The following is a 19,022-nucleotide window of genomic DNA, read 5'->3' on the forward strand; positions in this document are numbered from 1 at the left end:
AAACACCTTGAGGATGAATTCCTGTAATGTCCATGTGTCACAATGCTTACTTTAACCCCGGCCCTCCTTTGCTTTTAATGGATCCAACACTTATGTGTCGGGATTGGGAAAATGGATTCAAAATATCCGTTCTTCCTGTTCTTAGTCCCGAGGCCCTCCATTAAGTTTAAGAGGCATTAATCTACTCCGAGGTAGGGCATACACTGGTTGACAGTGAGACAGGGCGGTGGGGGGTGTATGCAAGCCTATCTTCTTTTGAGAAAAGCTATAAATTCTTTCGCACCCTCAAAGCGCTTGCCGTTCTCACATTGCCTTATGAAAAAGGAGGCCGGGGGTTAAAATTCTCTGTCCATTCTGAGCTGTGAAGTTTACAGAACCATAGCTGTCCAGGACGTGCCAATTGGTGCGAGCTCAAAAAGCCTTTACTGGCACATCTGGCGGTGTATCACGATTATACAACACAAAAGAAATGGATCGTGGAAGTTGTTTGCTCAAAAGGGCTGGTTGACCGTGTTTAATAAATCCGAGGTCGGTACATTTGCATTAAAAGCCAAGTAAAGAATTTTTAAGCAAATTCATCGTGGAGTTTAAAGCTTCAATGTCCTGCGAACCCCCGCTGATGACTCAAGCCATCTCATCCAATAAACATCCCTGGCATCTATGACAAATCCAGACCAAACCAAAGACCATTGACCAACAGCTATTTTTACATCCGGTGAATGATATCACTGAAAAAATGTGGGAGCACTATGGTGGCTTCACATGCACATTATTTTGATTTAAAAACGTTCGTGTTGTATCCAAGGATGCTGTTTACTCATGGCATCATTCATTATTTAAAAAACTAAAACTAGGCATTATAATGCATTACATATTTGAGATATAATAAGGTCTTAAATACTTTTTAAATCGTCATACTTGAAATGAGAAATGGAAATTAAAACCATAAAGTATTCAACGGTGTATAAAATATTTTCTGAATCGTGTTTATTTAACAACAATACCGGTACTAATCATATGTGCACGTGAAAAAGTTGTTAGGTGCGTAAAATCTATTGTTTTTCATAATGCATTTTATGAAAATATATTTTTTTTCAAATCAAATATATTTTTACTAGTCAGTTCTCGTATTCAACACCGCACACATGAACGCAATGCGAAACACAGACAAACATGTGATGTTGGTTATTGTCAGTTGTGATTTCCATATTTAAATGACAGCGCGTATTGGCACGCACAGATCTGACCTTACGCATACTGTCATTTAATGCAAAAGTTGAATCATTTACAATCGAATATTATCCAAGCATAATAATATCAACCTTTCACATTTGATGTCAGACGTCTGTTTAAAACAGAAAATAAAATCACATCTCAACAACAGTTTGTGATTTCTGATCCAAAAAAATATTCTTTTTTTCTCTCCCCGCCTCCCTTCTCCCTATAGCATCACTTTTCCCTCCCTCTCTATCTCTCCCTCTCTCTCTCTTTGGCTCTCTCTCTCACATCTCCCTCCCCCTTTCTCTCGACTCTGCGTTTCTCATCAATGAAGCCTCATTTGAATAATTCTCCAGCACTTTGGACCGGAGCCAATCAGCTGTCAGAAGAGCGTGATAAATCGCAATGCATTATTGATAATAATAATTACTTTGACATGCGCATTTCTACTCGAGGGGCAAATTTCGCCCGACCTGGAGAATTTCTAAAGGAGAGGGACTAAATAGCCTTACTATTTGTCCCTGATGGTCGCAGGTTACCATGTCCCGACGCAAGCAAACTAAACCACAGCATATCAATTCGGACGAGCCCGCTTCGACACAAAATGGTAAGTTTGGAACGACGAACCAACAACTTTTACGCATCTCTGTTTTACAACATATGGCTCGTTTTTGAAGTTCGTGTGTGTTCCGTCGTATCTTGAATTATGTATCGGACGTGAATGGACATGCTTTTTTATAAACCGCCAGATCCATCCCAAAAGTTGTTTACGCATCGAAATTGTCATAAATTCGGACATCTGGCCAAAACGCGAACACCTCGACGTTAAAACGCGATTGTTTGGATGTTTTTTTTCCATACACGTTTGTTAATTGTGTTTCTTTAGAATTCAGTTGCTTTTGCGTATTTTGGTATTATTTCCAGTTAACTTCTTGATGTAGGCTGCTTGGTTTCACCCCAAATGTAGCTTGTAACTTGCTTTATGTGGTCATGCGTTTACAAATGGGCATCATTGTTACAGTTTTCTATGCTTATGCTGAGAAAGCCATTTTGCCAACTTATTGTGATTTTTAATATATCGATGAATGACTTAGTTCGTTTGTATGGGGTTAGGTGGCATCGCTGGCTGATAAACGCATGCATATATTCCAGCGTATTAATATTTGATGCTGGTATCGCTGACCACCGTTAAACAAAGGTGCTCAACAGGTCGGAATGAAATGTGAGTCGGGAACAAGCTTGACCACAAAGCAATAAATCCCCCACGGTTTCTTTTGGTCGCGTATGGAGACGTGGATTGGGGGATGGAATTGAAGTTGTAGATGGGGGTCGAGTAAGTGTAAACTGTATAAAAATGACCTGACATGTTGAAATATGCTATGGCGTTAAATCAGAGCGCTCGCGTGTGTATTTGATGCATGTTAAGTGGGGGGTGCCAGGTTAGAATTAAAGCACTGTTTATTGCGATTGCTTGCTGATAGGACATAGCATGTACATTTTACCTCATGTTGAGTTACAATCAGTGCTATTGGAAAAGATACATCGTTTCCGCTGGCGCTGTGCATTGATCAGACGCCCTCTTGTGGCGATCTGAATGACGCGCAGTGTTACACTGTATCCAGTGTTGTAACACATGGCCACTGCTACACTTCATTTGAGATTCTCTTGCAGTTTGACCACCTTTAAACAAGTTTAACGTGCTTGAGATGAAACCAGTCATTGCGTAACAGTGGTCTATTTTCGATTCCTGGTGATTTGCTTGTCTGAAGCTGATGCGCCGTTATGAGCGGTTTCGAGAACAATGCGCGCACGTTTGCAACTTTTTATTTGCGATTCAAGCTGATCGGCGAACAATTAACACGTCCAGTTGCACTGTCAGAATACTAACAGGTGGTCTTTCAATTCATAGGAGATGGCGACATTTGCATGTAACAATGGCCCCGAAAAGACCTCCTCAATAGCTCTGCTGCCTAATCTGATTTGTCTCGCGTGTTGTGCAATTAGAAAGGCTGCTTTGCATTATTATCAGAACGGGTTTCTGGACATTTAGTGTGTGACTGAGAACAATGAATACAACTGGATTCAAGTCGTGTTTTTCTACAAACCGTACATCTTTGATTTTGGACTCATCTAAAGTTTTATGGTTTGTTTATTAAATGTTATGAAACGAAAGGGCTTGTTATAGGTGAATTCATTTCATGTGGATGTATAAAAATGTGTTGTATGTACTGCCCTCACCTGGTCGGTATTTAGAAAACACGGTTCCAGGTGTGTGTTTGGGGGTGGTCGTGCTAAAGCTTCCAGAAGTTTCTTGATGCAATGCATTGTTTTAAGTAAATGTAATTTGGTATTTAGTAATGTCATCCTTGTATGAAAAGTTAAAGGGATGGTTCAACAAAAAAAGAAATTCTTTTGTGAATTACTTGCCCTCAAGTTGTTCCAAATCTGTTTAATTTCTTTTAAGTTTAACACAAAGAAAGATATTTGGAAGAATGTTTGCAAATGAGATTTGATTGACTACCACGGTAGTACAACTTGAGGTTGGGTAATTCATGACAGAATTTTCATTTTTGGGTGAACTATCCCTTTAATTTGTTAAAAATACATTATGCCATTAATGTAATTGTAAAACATTTTTTGTCAAGTAATCCTTCGGCCTTGAACACTTTGTCATTTCTTTGGCTTTTTGTGTTTCCGCAGGGATCTTGCATGATGGTCCAAGCGAGGATGTCTGTCATGAAGCTAAGAGGCGGCGATCGGAGGAGACGAGGGTTTGTGACAAATGTTGTGCAGAGTTCTTCGATGAGGCAGAGTTTCTCGAACATGAGAAAAATTGCACTAAGAGTCAGCAGGTCGTGATCATGAAAGATGCCGATGGAAGTGAGGTGCCCCCTGAATACACCCAGCGGTCTTCAGAGGACTTTGTTGGTGACCTTAACGGGGATGCTCAGTCGGCCGGTAGTTTGAAGCACAACGGAGAGTTTGATGAAATGAAAGACCAGCTCAAACTGAACCAGGATGCCCCTTCGAATCCAGAACAAGATCTATCAAGCAGTCCAGACACGAGCTACATGTTATCTTCAAAAATGCAAGACTCTAACGTGACACTCGAGTCCATGGCTGCTACCAGAGTTGCCGTAACACAACATTCATCCAGTTTGTCCAATCAGAAGTCTCAGCAACCGCAGGCAGACCATCTTCTTACAATCCCGATGATCCTGGAACAGTTGGTCAGCCTCCAGCAACAACAACTGCAGCAAATTCAGCTAACTGAGCAGATTCGCATCCAAGTGGCAATGATGGCACCCCACAGTCTCCATTCTGCGGTGGGCGCTGTCGTGGATCCCCTGAAAGCGCTGGGTGCTCATCTGTCACAACAGCTCTCAGCCGCAGCCGCCCTCATTGGAAAGCGAACCGGCACTCAGAACTTGTCTTTGGAGGCCCTGAAAAAAGCCAAACTACCTCAATCCAATGCCATCCCCACGTCCCTCGCTGGAGGTTTGAGCTCTTTGCCCTTGAAGGCAGACATGAAAGGGCTCCCCGATCTCGCAAGCCGGCTTCCAGCGCTGCTTCCACAATCTCCAGGGAACTTGGGTTTACAGAGTCCCTTCAGCGGACAGGGCATGGATCCCTCCAAAAAGGCAAAAAATAAGATCCCAGTGATGGCTGAGGTGAAGAACGGCACCAGTGAAAACATGTTCAAGCACAAATGCAAGTTCTGCGGGAAGTCGTTCGGAAATGACAGCGCTCTCCAAATCCACTTGCGCTCGCACACTGGTGAAAGGCCCTATAAATGTAACATCTGCGGAAACCGTTTCACAACCAAAGGAAACCTCAAAGTGCATTTCCAGAGACACAAAGACAAATATCCACACGTTAAGATGAATCCACATCCTGTACCAGAACACCTAGACAACATCCCTACAAACAGCGGCATCCCTTACGGCATGTCTTTCCCTATGGAGGAAAATGGTTTTGCTGACAATAAACCTGTGCTTGGGCTTCCCTCCTCAGGTCTCCATCCATCAACACTCCAGGGATTCAAGTCCAGCTTTGATGTTCCGGTGAGCGGGGACCTCTTCTCTCAGAGACCCTCTTCGTCTGGTAGCGATGGCACGTCCATTTCTTCTGGCATGTTTGGTCAGGAAATGTCAGGACTGGATCAGTGCAAGGATACCTCTGATGCTCTGGCTGGGTTGCACCACGTAAATGGCAGCAGTCTATCAGGTGAAAATGGCTCCGGCACAGCTAAACTTCAGCAGATGGTGGATGGCTTGGAGAAAAGGACCAGTGACCCCAACGAATGCATGATATGCCACAGAGTGCTCAGCTGCCAAAGTTCACTCAAAATGCATTACCGTACCCACACCGGTGAGCGACCGTACAAATGCAAAATCTGTGGCAGGGCATTCTCCACCAAAGGCAACCTTAAAGCGCATTACGGCGTTCACAGGGCCAACACTCCCCTCAAGATGCAACACTCTTGCCCGATCTGTCATAAGAAATTCACCAATGCAATCGTTCTCCAGCAGCATATTCGTATGCACATGGGTGGCCAGATTCCCAACACTCCCCTTCCTGAGAATCAGTTTGAAAGTCCTGAGGCTTTAGACGTAAGCTTGACCGAGGACAAGAATATGGACTCCAATGAGCACGAGGAGAGCATGGAGGAACAAGATATGGATTTAGACAAGTTGAATAACTCAACAGAGCCTCATTTGGTCTCCAAAGAAGATCAGTCTTTCGAAGGTCCGTCTGCGTTTACAGGCATCGCTGCCCTGGAGAATCACATGAAGAGCCTCACCTCTGCACTGAATCTACAACGGCAAAGCAGCACTGCTTCTGAGAGTGACAGCGGCCTGAAAGATTCTCCTTCAGGGTCTGGAGAGATGGATTACAAGAACGGCCACAGTCCAGCGGTGTCAGATTCTGTCTCCTTTCACTCCTCGTCTCCTATAGATGGTCCTCTGAGTAACGCTCAGTCCAAATCGCCAGAATCCATGAATGCAGATGATAGAACTAAATCTAGGATGGACCCTGATGGTGGAGCTCAAGATTTTATTGAAAACAGTGGAGCATTGGACTTGACATCTAGTTTCACTTCAAAGTCCATTAAAGAAGAGCCAGGCCTGCTGTTCTCAAATGGAGATTATGGTATTTTTTTAGTTTTGTTTCTTGTGTACATGTTTTCACTATAGAACCAGTTTTTTATATTAAAATGGGTTTTCTCTTATAGGCTCTAGTCAATTGCCTTTCATGAGGGTTCCTCCTAGTCTGGTCAAACTGGAGATGCAGATCCCTCATGAGAGTTCCATGAACGCCCACGGCCTGTACAGCTCCCAACTTCCTCAAGGAGCAGCCACGCCTCCAACTTCTGCCAGCGCTCCTCGTCGTTCTGCCAAGCAACATCTCTGCAACGCCTGCGGCAAGAACTTTTCATCTGCCAGCGCTCTGCAAATCCACGAACGCACTCACACAGGAGAAAAGCCGTTTGTGTGCACGATTTGTGGCAGGGCTTTCACGACAAAGGGCAACCTTAAGGTACGAATGCTTTTTGGTTTTGTGATCAATTTGACAAGATTGTTAAACTGGCAAAATTACTCACTGACTCTATTTCGCAGGTGCATGTCGGTACTCACATGTGGAATAATTCAGCACGGCGAGGTCAGCGTCTGTCACTGGATAACCCTATGGCTTTGATGGCCATGGGCACAGAGTCAAAGATGATGACAGACATGATGCAACCCCCCAAGGATTTGATTCCACCACCGATCAGTTTTGACCCTTCCGTGTGGAACCAGTACGCCGCCGCCTTCACGAACGGCCTGACCATGAAGACCAATGAGATTTCAGTCATCCAAAATGGTGGCATTCCGCTCCCTGGAAGTCTCGCCGGAGGTCCTTTAGTGGGCTCTACGGGGGGAATGACAAAGATGGAATCTTCCCAATCTGGCATCCCCGGCACAGTTGCTGAAATGGAAAAGAACGGATCTGAAAGCGTAGTCAAGTTTCCACATTTTATGGAGGAGGGTAAAGTCAATTAGGACTTGCTAGGACTCTACAAGACTTTTCTCAATCAACTGTCTGATTTGTGCTGGTCGGCTTGTGATGAGCCGCGATGAGATGACGGATCAGGCTATTTATTAAGGCAGTCCTCATTTGGTACAATCAAATCTTATGTGTAATGTTCCTTTGGAGAAGTTATGAATGTACATAGCCTTGTTAAATTAGCCCATTGCCTAAGCCACGCCTTCCGTTTTGGACCCTTAACCTAGTGATGCTTCTAGATGAATTTCATGTAACTACTGTAGTTCTTATTTTACTTTCTCTCTAATATATGCGGGTATTTTTTCAAGTTATGTTTCTAGAAGTTGAATGTAAGTCTTACTTGAAATGACTTTATTCCATGGACACACTTTGTCTATTTTCCACGGTGATCCTGTGTTTTAACCGGTAACATCTTGTTGCGGGGCAACCCTGTTGTTTTTTGATGCTGTTTGTAAGTAATTGTTAACAACAACATCTGTGTCATAGTGGTGGAATATGTGCCTGGAGAACTTGTCCATTTCCATCCACGATCTACTGAAGTTTACCGTTTCACGAATAGACAAACTGAGTAGTTATAGTGTAGACATTTGTTCTGAAACTGGATTTCACTAAATTATTATGTATTTTTTTTGACTCGATATAGTTTCTATATGCGCTTAATACCAAAAATAATTTTGCTAAGTGCCTGTCTTGGAGTGCATTTTCTTTCTTATCGTTGTCCCTCCCGAAGACACCATAGGATTGTAAGCAAGGCCTTTTGGATGTCATCTTTTATTTCGACCGAGATGTGATCTTTGTGTTTTTCTTTTCCAGTGTCCGCTCACGTGGGGATTTCAGTGGTCCTTAAATGCCAGTTAGATTGAAGCGGCTTCGTTTGAGACCTTTGATAGGACTTGAGATAGCCTGTATAAATACTGAAACACCTGATCAGTCCTTGCACTTTATTTGTCCTTCTGCTAAGATTTAAACTGATTGAGCATTATCCTATGATCCGTTGTTTTTGGATGCATAGTTCAGCCAGCATTAGCTCGCTTGCCGTTTTACGACACCGACTTTTAGAATTCTGTAAATTGTCCGTTTACCATGCATTTTATACTTGTGAGCTAAGCAGGCTTGGATATCCTGCGTCACCCGTGTCCCCAGAATGCATCAACTGGTTTTTTGCAGGGATGTTTTTGAGCTCGTAGTCATGCACCCTTGAGTAAATATAAAGTCTTTGTGCCCACGGGGATCTGAACCGTGAGCTTTAAGCTGGTCAAATTTCTACCTCATTTAGATGCCTGTACCTTTTTTTTTTCTTTCGCATCGTGTTTGGCGTTATGGTTGCATCCTGCCCCGTAACCTGCTGATTTCTGTAATATATTGAATGTATCACCAGACACTTTGCACAACACTTGTTCAGAGAAGGCAGACCCCTCCTGTACGTTCTTTCTAATATGCATTTACCAAGTTGTGCCTTTTTCTAGATGGTAAAGAGAGATCCGATCTTGGTTAAATGGGGTCGTGTCTGTATGTTTGTTCAAATGTTGCGTCGGTTTTAGGCTTGTTTACAGTGTAGACTTTTTTTTGTAAATGTTTGCTTTATTTTTTTCCAATCCCCTCTTTTGTTCTGATATTTTGAAAATAAAACCAACGATGACTTTTCAAAGACTTAGTCTCAGTAATTCAGTCGTTTGCTACAGACAAAACGGTTTGGGATGTTTCTCTATACATGGTTAATGATCAAACTGCTCTCTCAGAACCAGCAACATGAAATGACTTTCCAGAATATTTCACTGAATCATTGATGGGAACAAACTGTATTGATGAGTGCAACACAATATACAGAATACCAAAATGTAGTGTATTAAAAATAAAGCATTTGAATGGTTATTTAAATTATCTTAAAGGGGTCATATTGCGAACAGTGTGTACTATTTAACTACTATTTAAAATATAATTTTAAAGAATGCAATTGGTAAACCCATGGTACATTATATACAGACACGATGAGTAACTCTGAGGAGCTTGTCCGAAAGTCGATGGCAATATCCTCCTATAAGAAAATCAATTTTAGTAGGTCTAGTATAGCGTAACCATATTTATTTACCACAAATAATATGGTTTTAAGTGTTGGTATTGATATGATATTACACGATTAGCACATGTACTGTATACAAAGTCTTTGTTAGTGTAATTCTAAACTTAATACCTCCCTTATGAAACTATTGTAGTATTTGTATTGTCAAGTATACTTTAGCATTAACAATAAATTGGATGTATAATGCTATTAGGTATAGAATTAAAGGGATAGATCACCCTTTAAAATTTAGTCAACGTTTACCCATTGTCATTTCAAACCTGTAAGACTTTCTTTCTTCCGCAAAACACAAAAGATATTTTGAAGAAGGTTGATAACCGGACGACAACGGTACCCATTGACTTGCGTTGGTTTTGTGTCCATACAATAGAAGGCAATGGATGTGGCCATTGTTCGGCTTCCAAGCATTCTTCAAAATATCGTCTTGTGTTCTGCAGAAGAAAGTCAAGAGCGAATAAATGAGAGATGACAGATAACAAGTTTCCTTTTTGGGTAAACTATCATTTCAACTATAGGGAAATGATGACTTAACAAGCCTATAGTAATGTTATACTTTTTCATTTACTAAGGTTGAAAACACTATAGCATCTAGAAAATGTAACTGATATTCACCATGGTGACTAGCCTAAAGTAACTCGAGTAATATGGTTTTAAAATCTGACGAATTGTCAAACTCAGTTTGTGTTCAATGAAACCCCAAAATAATGTGCCATTCTGTCATAAAGTCATTTATAGGAAAGTCAATTGTAAGAAAAAGGGATTCGTTCTATTGTGTAAATAAATAAAATACATTGCCCAGCATGCCGAGCTCAGAGCAGCCCAACCCAACCCTCATCACACCATCAGCCTGACAGCCTCCGCCCAGCACACGGGCGACTGTCGCTCCACACCGGACAACAATGACGGACAACATCCCGCTACAGCCCGTACGACACAAAAAACGACACGACAGCAAACGGAGAGACGGGTAAGACCACGGCGTTAAACCCATGCAAATACGCGCGGAATGGCTGGAAGATGCGCGTTTGTTTACGGATGACACGCGCGGCGATAGCGCGGAAGCTAACAGCTTGACGAACAATATCCACATTTTTATTCATAACGATATGATATAGCGTCTTCAAACCGATTTGCTCTTTATTGAACGGACTCGTGTTCATTGGCTATGGTGATGTCGAGGGAATGAACGGGATGTTTTGATGATGTTACATCCTTGTTCCGGTATCGCAAAGGCTACAATGTATCATTTACGTGCGCGAGAGAGAGCCATGTCTGCACATAGAGACAAAGGGAAAGAAAGAAGAGTTTATCCATTTCACGCGTTGCTTTTTATACACTTATTTTCGGCTTCGTTTTGTAATGTGTTCAGGGCCTGCTGTGATGCTTACCAACAGATACACATAACAAATGCGTGGCAAACAGTAGAGACTCAAATGATCTCCATCACATTGACAGGTGTGAATCATCAGGTCTTTAATATTCAAACTATGACGAGATTTCTTTATGTAGTGTGTTTATGTAGGGGTTATTCATTTAGAGATTTCATGGTGTTCTACTGGTTCCCATCTTCCTGATAACATCCCACCAGTAGTGACCCACACAGACCCATTAAAACCAATACTGTTCTCACTGTTATAAGTCCGATAGAGTTGATTTCTCTATAAATGTGATGTAATCCACTTCTTTAAATAAAACAGAAAACAGCGATGTCTATACTATTTGATTTGCTTCTTGGATGGTGGATGAGCCCATATATAACATTATTACAGTTCGCATTACACCTCGTAAAAAACCTGGTTCTTTGAAGGTGTTATTGAGATTTTCTTTGTTATAAATTCTTTTCTCCGTCACACCACGGGTCACTTGGTCATTGACTTGCTTTGCAAATCCAATGATCTTTATTTCAATTTGAAAACCTTGTTTTAGGACGATGCGTAAAAACTCTTGCAATACTGTATCGTTTTCTATTTGCTTACATGTAGGTTGCTATCCCGAGTAGCTGCACACGTATGGGGAATGTTTATGTTCTTTGATAGGAGGTTGTTTGGTTAAGGTGTTGGTTGGAGGTAGATGTTAAAAGCTAATATTTACCGACAACGTTTTGCATTTTGTCTCAAATCATTTACATGGTCAAAGTTAAAACCCGATGTCGTCATATTTTAAGGTGCTGCCCGTGGTCCAGATGCTGCGGTGGAGGAGATTTCCGGCCCCGGACCGTGTGGTTGGGCCATCCGGAAAAAAGAGAGCAGAGGTACCCGAGAAATGTCATAAACAACCAGAAATACAACATCTTCACATTTCTGCCCGGGGTAAGTGACTGCCCAAGGACAATATGTCCTTGAACTATTTTACGGTTCTCAAGACTTTTCGTGCCCATACAGATGATGATTTTCCGGCGAACTTTTGATAAAAGCATCTGCTGAAGTGCATGAACGTAAATGTAAGCAACATATAGGAAGCCAGCCACAGCATTCTAGGCTAGCCGAGTTTTGCATGGACAGGCACAAATCAGGTTTTCTTTAGGAAATTAAAAAATCTATTTTCAGTACGTCATGCAAGCATCACAAACAACCTTGACCAGATTGCTGTATGGAAAAAATGATTTGCATTGCAAATGGCTTCTGGTTATTTGAAGGACAAATGATCATCGGTGTTTTGTAAATGAGTAGGCAGAACTCTGATCATACTATAGCTTGAAGGCCATCTTCTTGCCTCGACAAGTTCAAGTGTCATTCAATTCACATCATTTTTTCAAAGTACCATTAATATTAGCATATTGTTGCAAATAAGACGTTTGTCCCAAAAACCTATATCATTATCATGTGTTTGTGTTTGTAGGTATTATATAACCAGTTCAAATACTTCTTCAACCTTTACTTTCTGCTGTTGGCTTGCTCTCAGTTTGTGAATGAGCTCAGACTGGGGGCGCTGTACACGTACTGGGTTCCTCTGGTGAGTGACGGCACATTTGGTCGCGATATAACGGCCTAATCCTGATATTCCAATTCTAATACGTTTTTGTGTATCATTTGATCCGAAGGGGTTTGTACTGATTATTACAATTGTGAGGGAAGCCGTAGAAGAGATACGATGTTATCTGCGAGACAAAGAGGTCAACTCGCAGATCTACAGCAAGCTCTCCACAAGAGGTGAGTGATTTTCGCACATTTTTTAAAGATCTAAATGGGCTTTTTAATTAAGATTTTAGCAAGTTGCGATGGATAACTAGGATGGTTACAAATAAACAGACTATCCGGTTTAGTCCGATTCACAACGATAAGCGAATTGTAATGATTTGTCATTTCGGCTATCGGGTACGAATTTGCTGGCAATGTAAGGGGAAGTATGTGAGTCGGCCTGCAATTTAATGTTTAAACAAAGATGGCGATAGCGAGGCAAATATTATTTTTACTTTAACAGTTTTCTTTTGCCTCTCTATCTTATCATTGTAATGTAATTTTGTGTAGTTTGTCCCAAAATTATAGAAATATATTATTACGATACTTCATAGAAAGCATATGCCAACTTCCGTAAAGCTGTTGCGCTGTAGCGATTTTCAGCAAAACCTCGCAATTACTTTAAAGTCTTTTCATTTAAACAATGGCTGTTAAAGCATGCAGAATCATCGGCCGTAAAGGCGACTTCTGTTTGTCTTTAATTTGAAGTAGAGATGTTAATTGTATCATATAGAGAGGGATGAAAAGCATGTGACAATAAAAACGGAAGTGAACCTCCTGTCGTTTCCATCACACGTTCTCCTTTGATCTGGCAATCTCTCTTCACTCATAAATTTAGCGTATGCGTGCTCGGCTCTAACGGCCTCTATATAAGGCTGATGGAAAAGAGCTGTGGCATTTGTTAGCTGCCTGGGAGGGTTGCAGATTGCCACGGCCAGACCAACAGGGATGAAAAACATCAAAGATCATCATATTTAAACCGTTCATCCGCTCCTTTTTTATGGACTCAGGCCATTAAAGCTGGGTGTGGGATTAATGGTCGCAGGTCACACCTTCCGGACAGGAATATTAGCGATTCCTGGTTTATATAAACTAAGCACGTACTGGTTCTTTATGTGGCACATGACCAACCTGTGCCTGCTACAGAGGTTATTTCTTTTAGGATAAGTTTTTAGTACAATTGTTTTTACAAAAGCGATTGCATCAGAACCTCCTTTAAATAGCGATAGGACCACCAAACGTGTTCTTTACATACTATTTGTTGAGGTATAGATCTGAAACAATATTGCATTGTACCCAAAAGTGTCATTTATCCCCCAAAGAATGCACATATACATACGTGCTAATGTCTTACATATGCATTGGTAAAGGTCTCTGCAGGGGTGAAAGGTCCCTGACCTTTTCCAAACAATTTTAGCCTGTCATTCTCAATGGAATGAGAGATGGTTCTCCAGCGCTCTTGTAAAGCTGCAGAGGAGGGGAGGGTATTGTCTAAAAACAAATGGAAATCTCATATGCACTCGGTGCTTTTCACAAATCTGAATAGGGACTTAAAGAAGGCTTAAATATTTGAATCTTCACTGGAGGTTTGTCATGAAATATGCAGATGTAGGACCTTCAGGGAACAACAGATGATCTTTTACATGCGTACGGCTGTTTAAAAGGTCACTTACACTTTAATGTTTTTTTATTAGATAATATTCATCTCAGAATGAAAGGAGGAATAACACAGACGTAATTATGGGGATAATGTTGTGACAAAAATAAATGTTTTGTATTTAAGCATCTTCAAGTTACCCTAAATTTGCTCAATTTTTATTTATTTATTATTTAGCAGCTTGAGGTCTCAATATTTAAAGTGATTTTAAACGGCCATTTCCATCTGTTATTGGCTGCTCTTTCCACACTTTTTTCAATTACTTTTTTGTTTTATGATGAAAGGAATTAACACATTGGCACAATTGTATTCTCTACATAACTGTGAGTTTAAAATGATTTTTAAGATCATAAAAAACATGTCAGTCAAGTGACCATTTAATATGTGATGGTATTAAAGGTCCAGTGTATTAAATTTAGCGGCATCTAGTGGCGGGGTTTGTGAATTGCAACCAACGACTCACTCCACCCCTCCTTTCGAAGCACCGTGGATGTACGACACGGAGCTAAGATGTCGTAATGTTTTCGTTTCTTTGGCGAAGGATATAATATATTTACGAAACGCGCTCTGTAGAGCAGTTTGTCCATTTAGGGCTACTGTAGAAACAACATGGCGAGGTCCACGTAAGGGGACCCGTGGTGTATGTAGATAGAAATAGAGCTTATTATGTAAGGTCTTTATTCACCTCTGAAGTCTTTTGCCGGGTTTCACAGACACCGCTTAGCTTTAGCTTGGAATATGCTGAATTAAGTTGAATTAAGATATTTATGTCGCTTTCATATTAGTGCTGTGGCAGAAAACATTACTGGTGTGGATCTCGAAACAAAACAATGGCACATATATATTTAAAGACATTCCTGAGCAATTTATATTCAGTTTAGACAGGTCACGCATTCATTTCTGTCTGGGACTCGCCTTAAGCTTTGTTTGTGAAACCGGGCCATGATTATGTACATTAGAAATCTTTTGACAGAAATGCAATTTAATGTATACGTTTTTAAAACATCGCTTATGTACAAAGTCTCAGTGATCAACAGAGATTGTCCTGTATTCAACAATAGTGGGTTCAGGTGTTGTTTGAAATGTTTCAAATGTCCATTGGGTACAACAAAGTTAAGGGTTTGTTTTGTAATGCATCGTCTGATTTTCTCTCTCCAGGAACTGTGAAGGTGAAAAGCAGCGGCATTCAGGTTGGAGATCTTATCATTGTTGAAAAGGTTGGTTCAGTCATTGTTAGGAATTGAGAACTTCTGACAAATGGCTTTTTGTTTTCCCTTGAGATCAAGACAATGTGACCCCTGATCAGACCTGCAAGCCATAAGCTTTATATGTACAATATCGAAATAGTAATGCGTGATATAAATGAATGCAATGTTTTCATTTAACTGAAAAACAACAATTCTGTTTGTAAATCAAAAAACAAAACCCAGGAACTAATTCATTTATCGAAGGAACCAATAGATCACCATGCTTTTTGGGCATTTAATGTCGATGAGAGCTGTCAATCATGTTGAATGACTGAAGCATGTGACCCGTGGCCTGTTATTGGTTATCAGTAATCCTGCTTAATTCCATTCTGGTGTTTAGTGTTGGCTTTTGTTGAACAGTTGCCTTTTTTTACCGTGCGGACTGAAGCCTATTGTAATGGAATTGCTATACTCGTTCTCCACTACAAAGTCTGAGAACATGAAATGTGAGACACCTCCGTAGTCTCCAATTACCCACCCGACCAATTTTCTTAACTATGCTGCTTTGGCAAAGAAAGACGACTCGCACATGTTGCACTCAATCTGGTTTTGTTAAGAAAATAAATACGAACATTTTCTTTGACGTCTAGATGTTACATTTGTGAATTTGTCATACGCTCTCAGGACAAACATAGCCTTGTAAATTGATTAAATTGAATAGCTTATTTCGTATTATTTTGCGGCGAAATGTGAGTCAGACAAGAAATCGCAGCGAAATTATTTCTGGCAGGCGTCGCATCACGTCAGAATTTCAGTGTCATGCATGCGATCTTTTAACTGTTGTCTGCGGAAAAGGCAATTGGTTTTAATACTCAAAGGTTACGTGCGTGTTATGGTCTTGCATGTATAGTACGAAATGATTAAAAGCATGGCCTGCGTTTGAGATACCGGAGTCACATCCGATGTTGTGAAACATCTGCCGAGTTTAATAGCGTAGCAAATTCACCTTCTAATAACTACAAACAGAGCCGGGAGTGAAGGGAGGGTCAGGTCGAGTGGAAGTCCCGGTCAAAGCTGCCACGGGGCACCACCCAATGATTTGCTGCCGGCTGTCCTCTTTAAATGGGGCCAAATACTAGTAATTGACTAGATTAAAGCCAAATAGAAGCCGTACAGCTAAACGGAGGTGATCGCTCTTGACGGCATACTTTACATTTTATCTGTTAACCGTGTTTTTCTCTCTTTCCCCCCCCACCCCGTCTCCTTTTATAGAACCAGCGTGTTCCAGCTGACATGATTTTTCTGAGGACTTCTGAAAGAAATGGTAAACATCTGTCGGTCATTCATCCACGTTTCTTAAACAAAAACACAGGGGAAATGATACGAGCGCGAGGGCAGCGGCGTGGAGATGGAGGGATTGGTCGAAATCTCGGCCATTTAATGAGCTCCGCTTAAATTGTCCTGAAAGATGGCACGCATTGTGATTTTGGTATTTCCCTTTCATTCGCGGAGTGCTTTAGATCCCGGGGAATAATCCAATCTTATCTTGAATGACATTCTTTTTGTCTTTCAAATGGAAAGGCAGTCAAGTGAAACAACAAGGCATGCAAAACATCCCAGCAAATCGAAGGAATGCGCACGGCACACAAATTCAAAGTACAAGCAGTAATGAACAGCCAGTTTTACAGAACTTGATAACCAAATAGAAGCAATATCACGACGATACAGAAATATACATTTGGAATTATGAACGGGCTTTGTAACCGATTAAACTATAACATTATTTAGTACATTGCTCTACATATTAAGTGGTCTTAATATTCTGAACCTTATGATAAATCTTTGTGGTCGATTTTTTTCCTTAGTAGCTACTAATCATCCTTGTGTCAGACATCACTTAACACTGACCACAGATGGATCTAAACTTTATTTTGACCACCGGTTGTGTTGGAATTCCGCCTGGCTGAGATTTCCTTTCTTGGGGGGTTGGAAGTAGCCGGCAGTAGATGATGTGTTAGTTTTACGGGAAGGGACGCATTGTTATCTGCCCCGCAGATGGACACCATTAGGCAATTATTACGAGTCCTGGGCTGAATGGGTAAAGGCACAAGGATATATCTTTAAATGGGCGGGGGTGGGCGACATGTTTTAATGGCAGTACAGCTGCTTTCGGGGGTAAACGGTGTTTCCTAGGCTAGCAATCTTGTTATTGTCAGTGTTTGATCACAGAGCAGATTTAAATAAGGGTGTGTGACCCATTCATACACGGTGTGTGGGAGGTCACATTGATTTGACATATTGCTGTATTATATCAGTTTTTATAATTATTAAAGAATTGTACATAAAGTCGGCACACCAAAGCTCCAAAAATATAAATAAAAATACTTTTTATGACTCGTTTTATGGTCGAGCACCCACTTGGTGATTTGGGTGCTTTTGTCCTTTTTAAAAAAATAATTATTAGTATCAAATCAAAAGCATTCAGTGAGGGACACATAACAACTTTGCTGACTTGGAATATATCATGTTAAGCTTGATATTTTATGTCATTAAAGCTTTAGAAGCATGTTTATGCCTTTTCCCATATTTTTGTGCTGAAGGGTCCTGCTTTTTAAGGACCGATCAGTTGGATGGAGAGACGGATTGGAAACTGCGCCTCCCAGTGGCCTGCACGCAGAGATTACCCACAGCTGCTGTGAGTCCAAACACCTTTAATTAAAGTTAAATAGTTTATTTTTATTTCTGACTTTTTACTGTTTTACAATAAACGCTTTTGTTCTTATTGTGAGCATTATTCAGGAAAGGGAATAAAAAGTGAAAAAGCAAGAATGAGCTTTTAATAAAAATGTATTTCCTTATTGATAATTAATGATCAGTAGTTAATGACCTGTAATATTGTACTTTAACATTCTCTGTCCAGTAGAATCCAGAGTTTTTTTTGTACTTTGGTGTCAAAAAATTATCTGTACTGATATTTACTGTAAAGCTTAGCTAAAACAATGCTAAATTATTACCCTGCGTGGAAAGACGTCTGCCGATGTCTGATTCGGATTCTGAAGATTCAACTAATATTTACTAACTTTCTGAATGTTATTAATTCAAATAATGACTATTAATATTAAACATCACATTGGTAATGTTTCTTCACATTTTCCATATTCACAGCACAAATTCATTACATTTTTCGGTTTTCCTTTGATTTATAGGATATATGGGCCCTGGTCAGTGTAGCCAATAGTGTAAAAAATTCCTTCTTATGGACCATTACCAATTATTGGCCGATACATTGGTGCATCTCTAATATTCAGTATATCAAGGCTTTTTTATTTTCTTTACATTTATAAAGAAATGATTATGTTCTCTCAGGATCTCCTGCAGATCAGATCGTACATTTATGCAGAAGAGCCGAATATTGACATCCACAACTTTATCGGCACCTTCACCAGAGTAAGTTTCACTACTTTAGTAAACTAACACAATCACACATCACATAAAGTTTCCATAAAACCAAAGTCATTTTCAATATGCGTGTTTGACCTGACAGGAAGATGGAGACCCTCCGGTCAATGAGAGTCTCAGCATTGAAAACACGCTGTGGGCCAGTACGGTCATTGCCTCGGGTAATAATAAAACTTATTATATATAATTATATATTATATATAAATTGTACATGATGATATCATTTTTAAATAAGCATAGTGGTTTAGCGTTCGAAATTTGCAAAACATTTATTCTCTACCAAAAGGCACGGTGGTCGGGGTGGTCATTTACACCGGTAAAGAGCTGCGCAGTGTGATGAACACCTCCAACCCAAGACATAAGGTACCATCAGTACACTGCACTTTCGTCACACTCAGTAAAACAACTTTATGATT

At 40.6% G+C, this 19,022-nt stretch overlaps 2 protein-coding genes across 2 annotated transcripts in view; both read left to right on the forward strand.

Annotated features, from left to right (window-relative positions):
• The first annotated feature begins 1,642 nt into the window (after positions 1 to 1,642).
• sall4 (spalt-like transcription factor 4) lies at positions 1,643 to 9,143 on the forward strand. Its single transcript, XM_079477987.1, has 4 exons — positions 1,643 to 1,825; positions 3,919 to 6,372; positions 6,455 to 6,759; positions 6,840 to 9,143. Exons 1-4 carry the CDS (start codon positions 1,759 to 1,761, stop codon positions 7,260 to 7,262), a joined length of 3,249 nt encoding a protein of 1,082 aa, XP_079334113.1. The 5' UTR covers positions 1,643 to 1,758; the 3' UTR covers positions 7,263 to 9,143.
• A 1,012-nt stretch (positions 9,144 to 10,155) lies between these two features.
• The window catches only part of atp9a (ATPase phospholipid transporting 9A), a 34,703-nt gene continuing 25,836 nt past the window's right edge, over positions 10,156 to 19,022 (forward strand). The window contains exons 1-10 of the mRNA XM_079478420.1: positions 10,156 to 10,313; positions 11,511 to 11,655; positions 12,185 to 12,298; positions 12,387 to 12,495; positions 15,119 to 15,177; positions 16,420 to 16,471; positions 17,748 to 17,842; positions 18,514 to 18,594; positions 18,692 to 18,767; positions 18,893 to 18,969. Coding sequence (XP_079334546.1) covers positions 10,246 to 10,313; positions 11,511 to 11,655; positions 12,185 to 12,298; positions 12,387 to 12,495; positions 15,119 to 15,177; positions 16,420 to 16,471; positions 17,748 to 17,842; positions 18,514 to 18,594; positions 18,692 to 18,767; positions 18,893 to 18,969 — 876 coding nt within the window. The 5' untranslated portion in view covers positions 10,156 to 10,245. The remainder of the gene's footprint in view (positions 10,314 to 11,510; positions 11,656 to 12,184; positions 12,299 to 12,386; positions 12,496 to 15,118; positions 15,178 to 16,419; positions 16,472 to 17,747; positions 17,843 to 18,513; positions 18,595 to 18,691; positions 18,768 to 18,892; positions 18,970 to 19,022) is intronic.

The sequence above is a fragment of the Barbatula barbatula genome (assembly GCF_947034865.1).
Source record: "Barbatula barbatula genome assembly, chromosome: 17".
In the NCBI taxonomy this organism is placed as follows: domain Eukaryota; kingdom Metazoa; phylum Chordata; class Actinopteri; order Cypriniformes; family Nemacheilidae; genus Barbatula; species Barbatula barbatula.

Coding starts and splice junctions, on each gene's coding strand:
- sall4 (XM_079477987.1), top strand. CDS start 1,759: ATGTCCCGACGCAAGCAAACTAAACCACAGCATATCAATTCGGACGAG. Junction 1,826..3,918: donor GCCCGCTTCGACACAAAATG/GTAAGTTTGGAA, acceptor GTGTTTCCGCAG/GGATCTTGCATGATGGTCCA. Junction 6,373..6,454: donor GTTCTCAAATGGAGATTATG/GTATTTTTTTAG, acceptor TTTCTCTTATAG/GCTCTAGTCAATTGCCTTTC.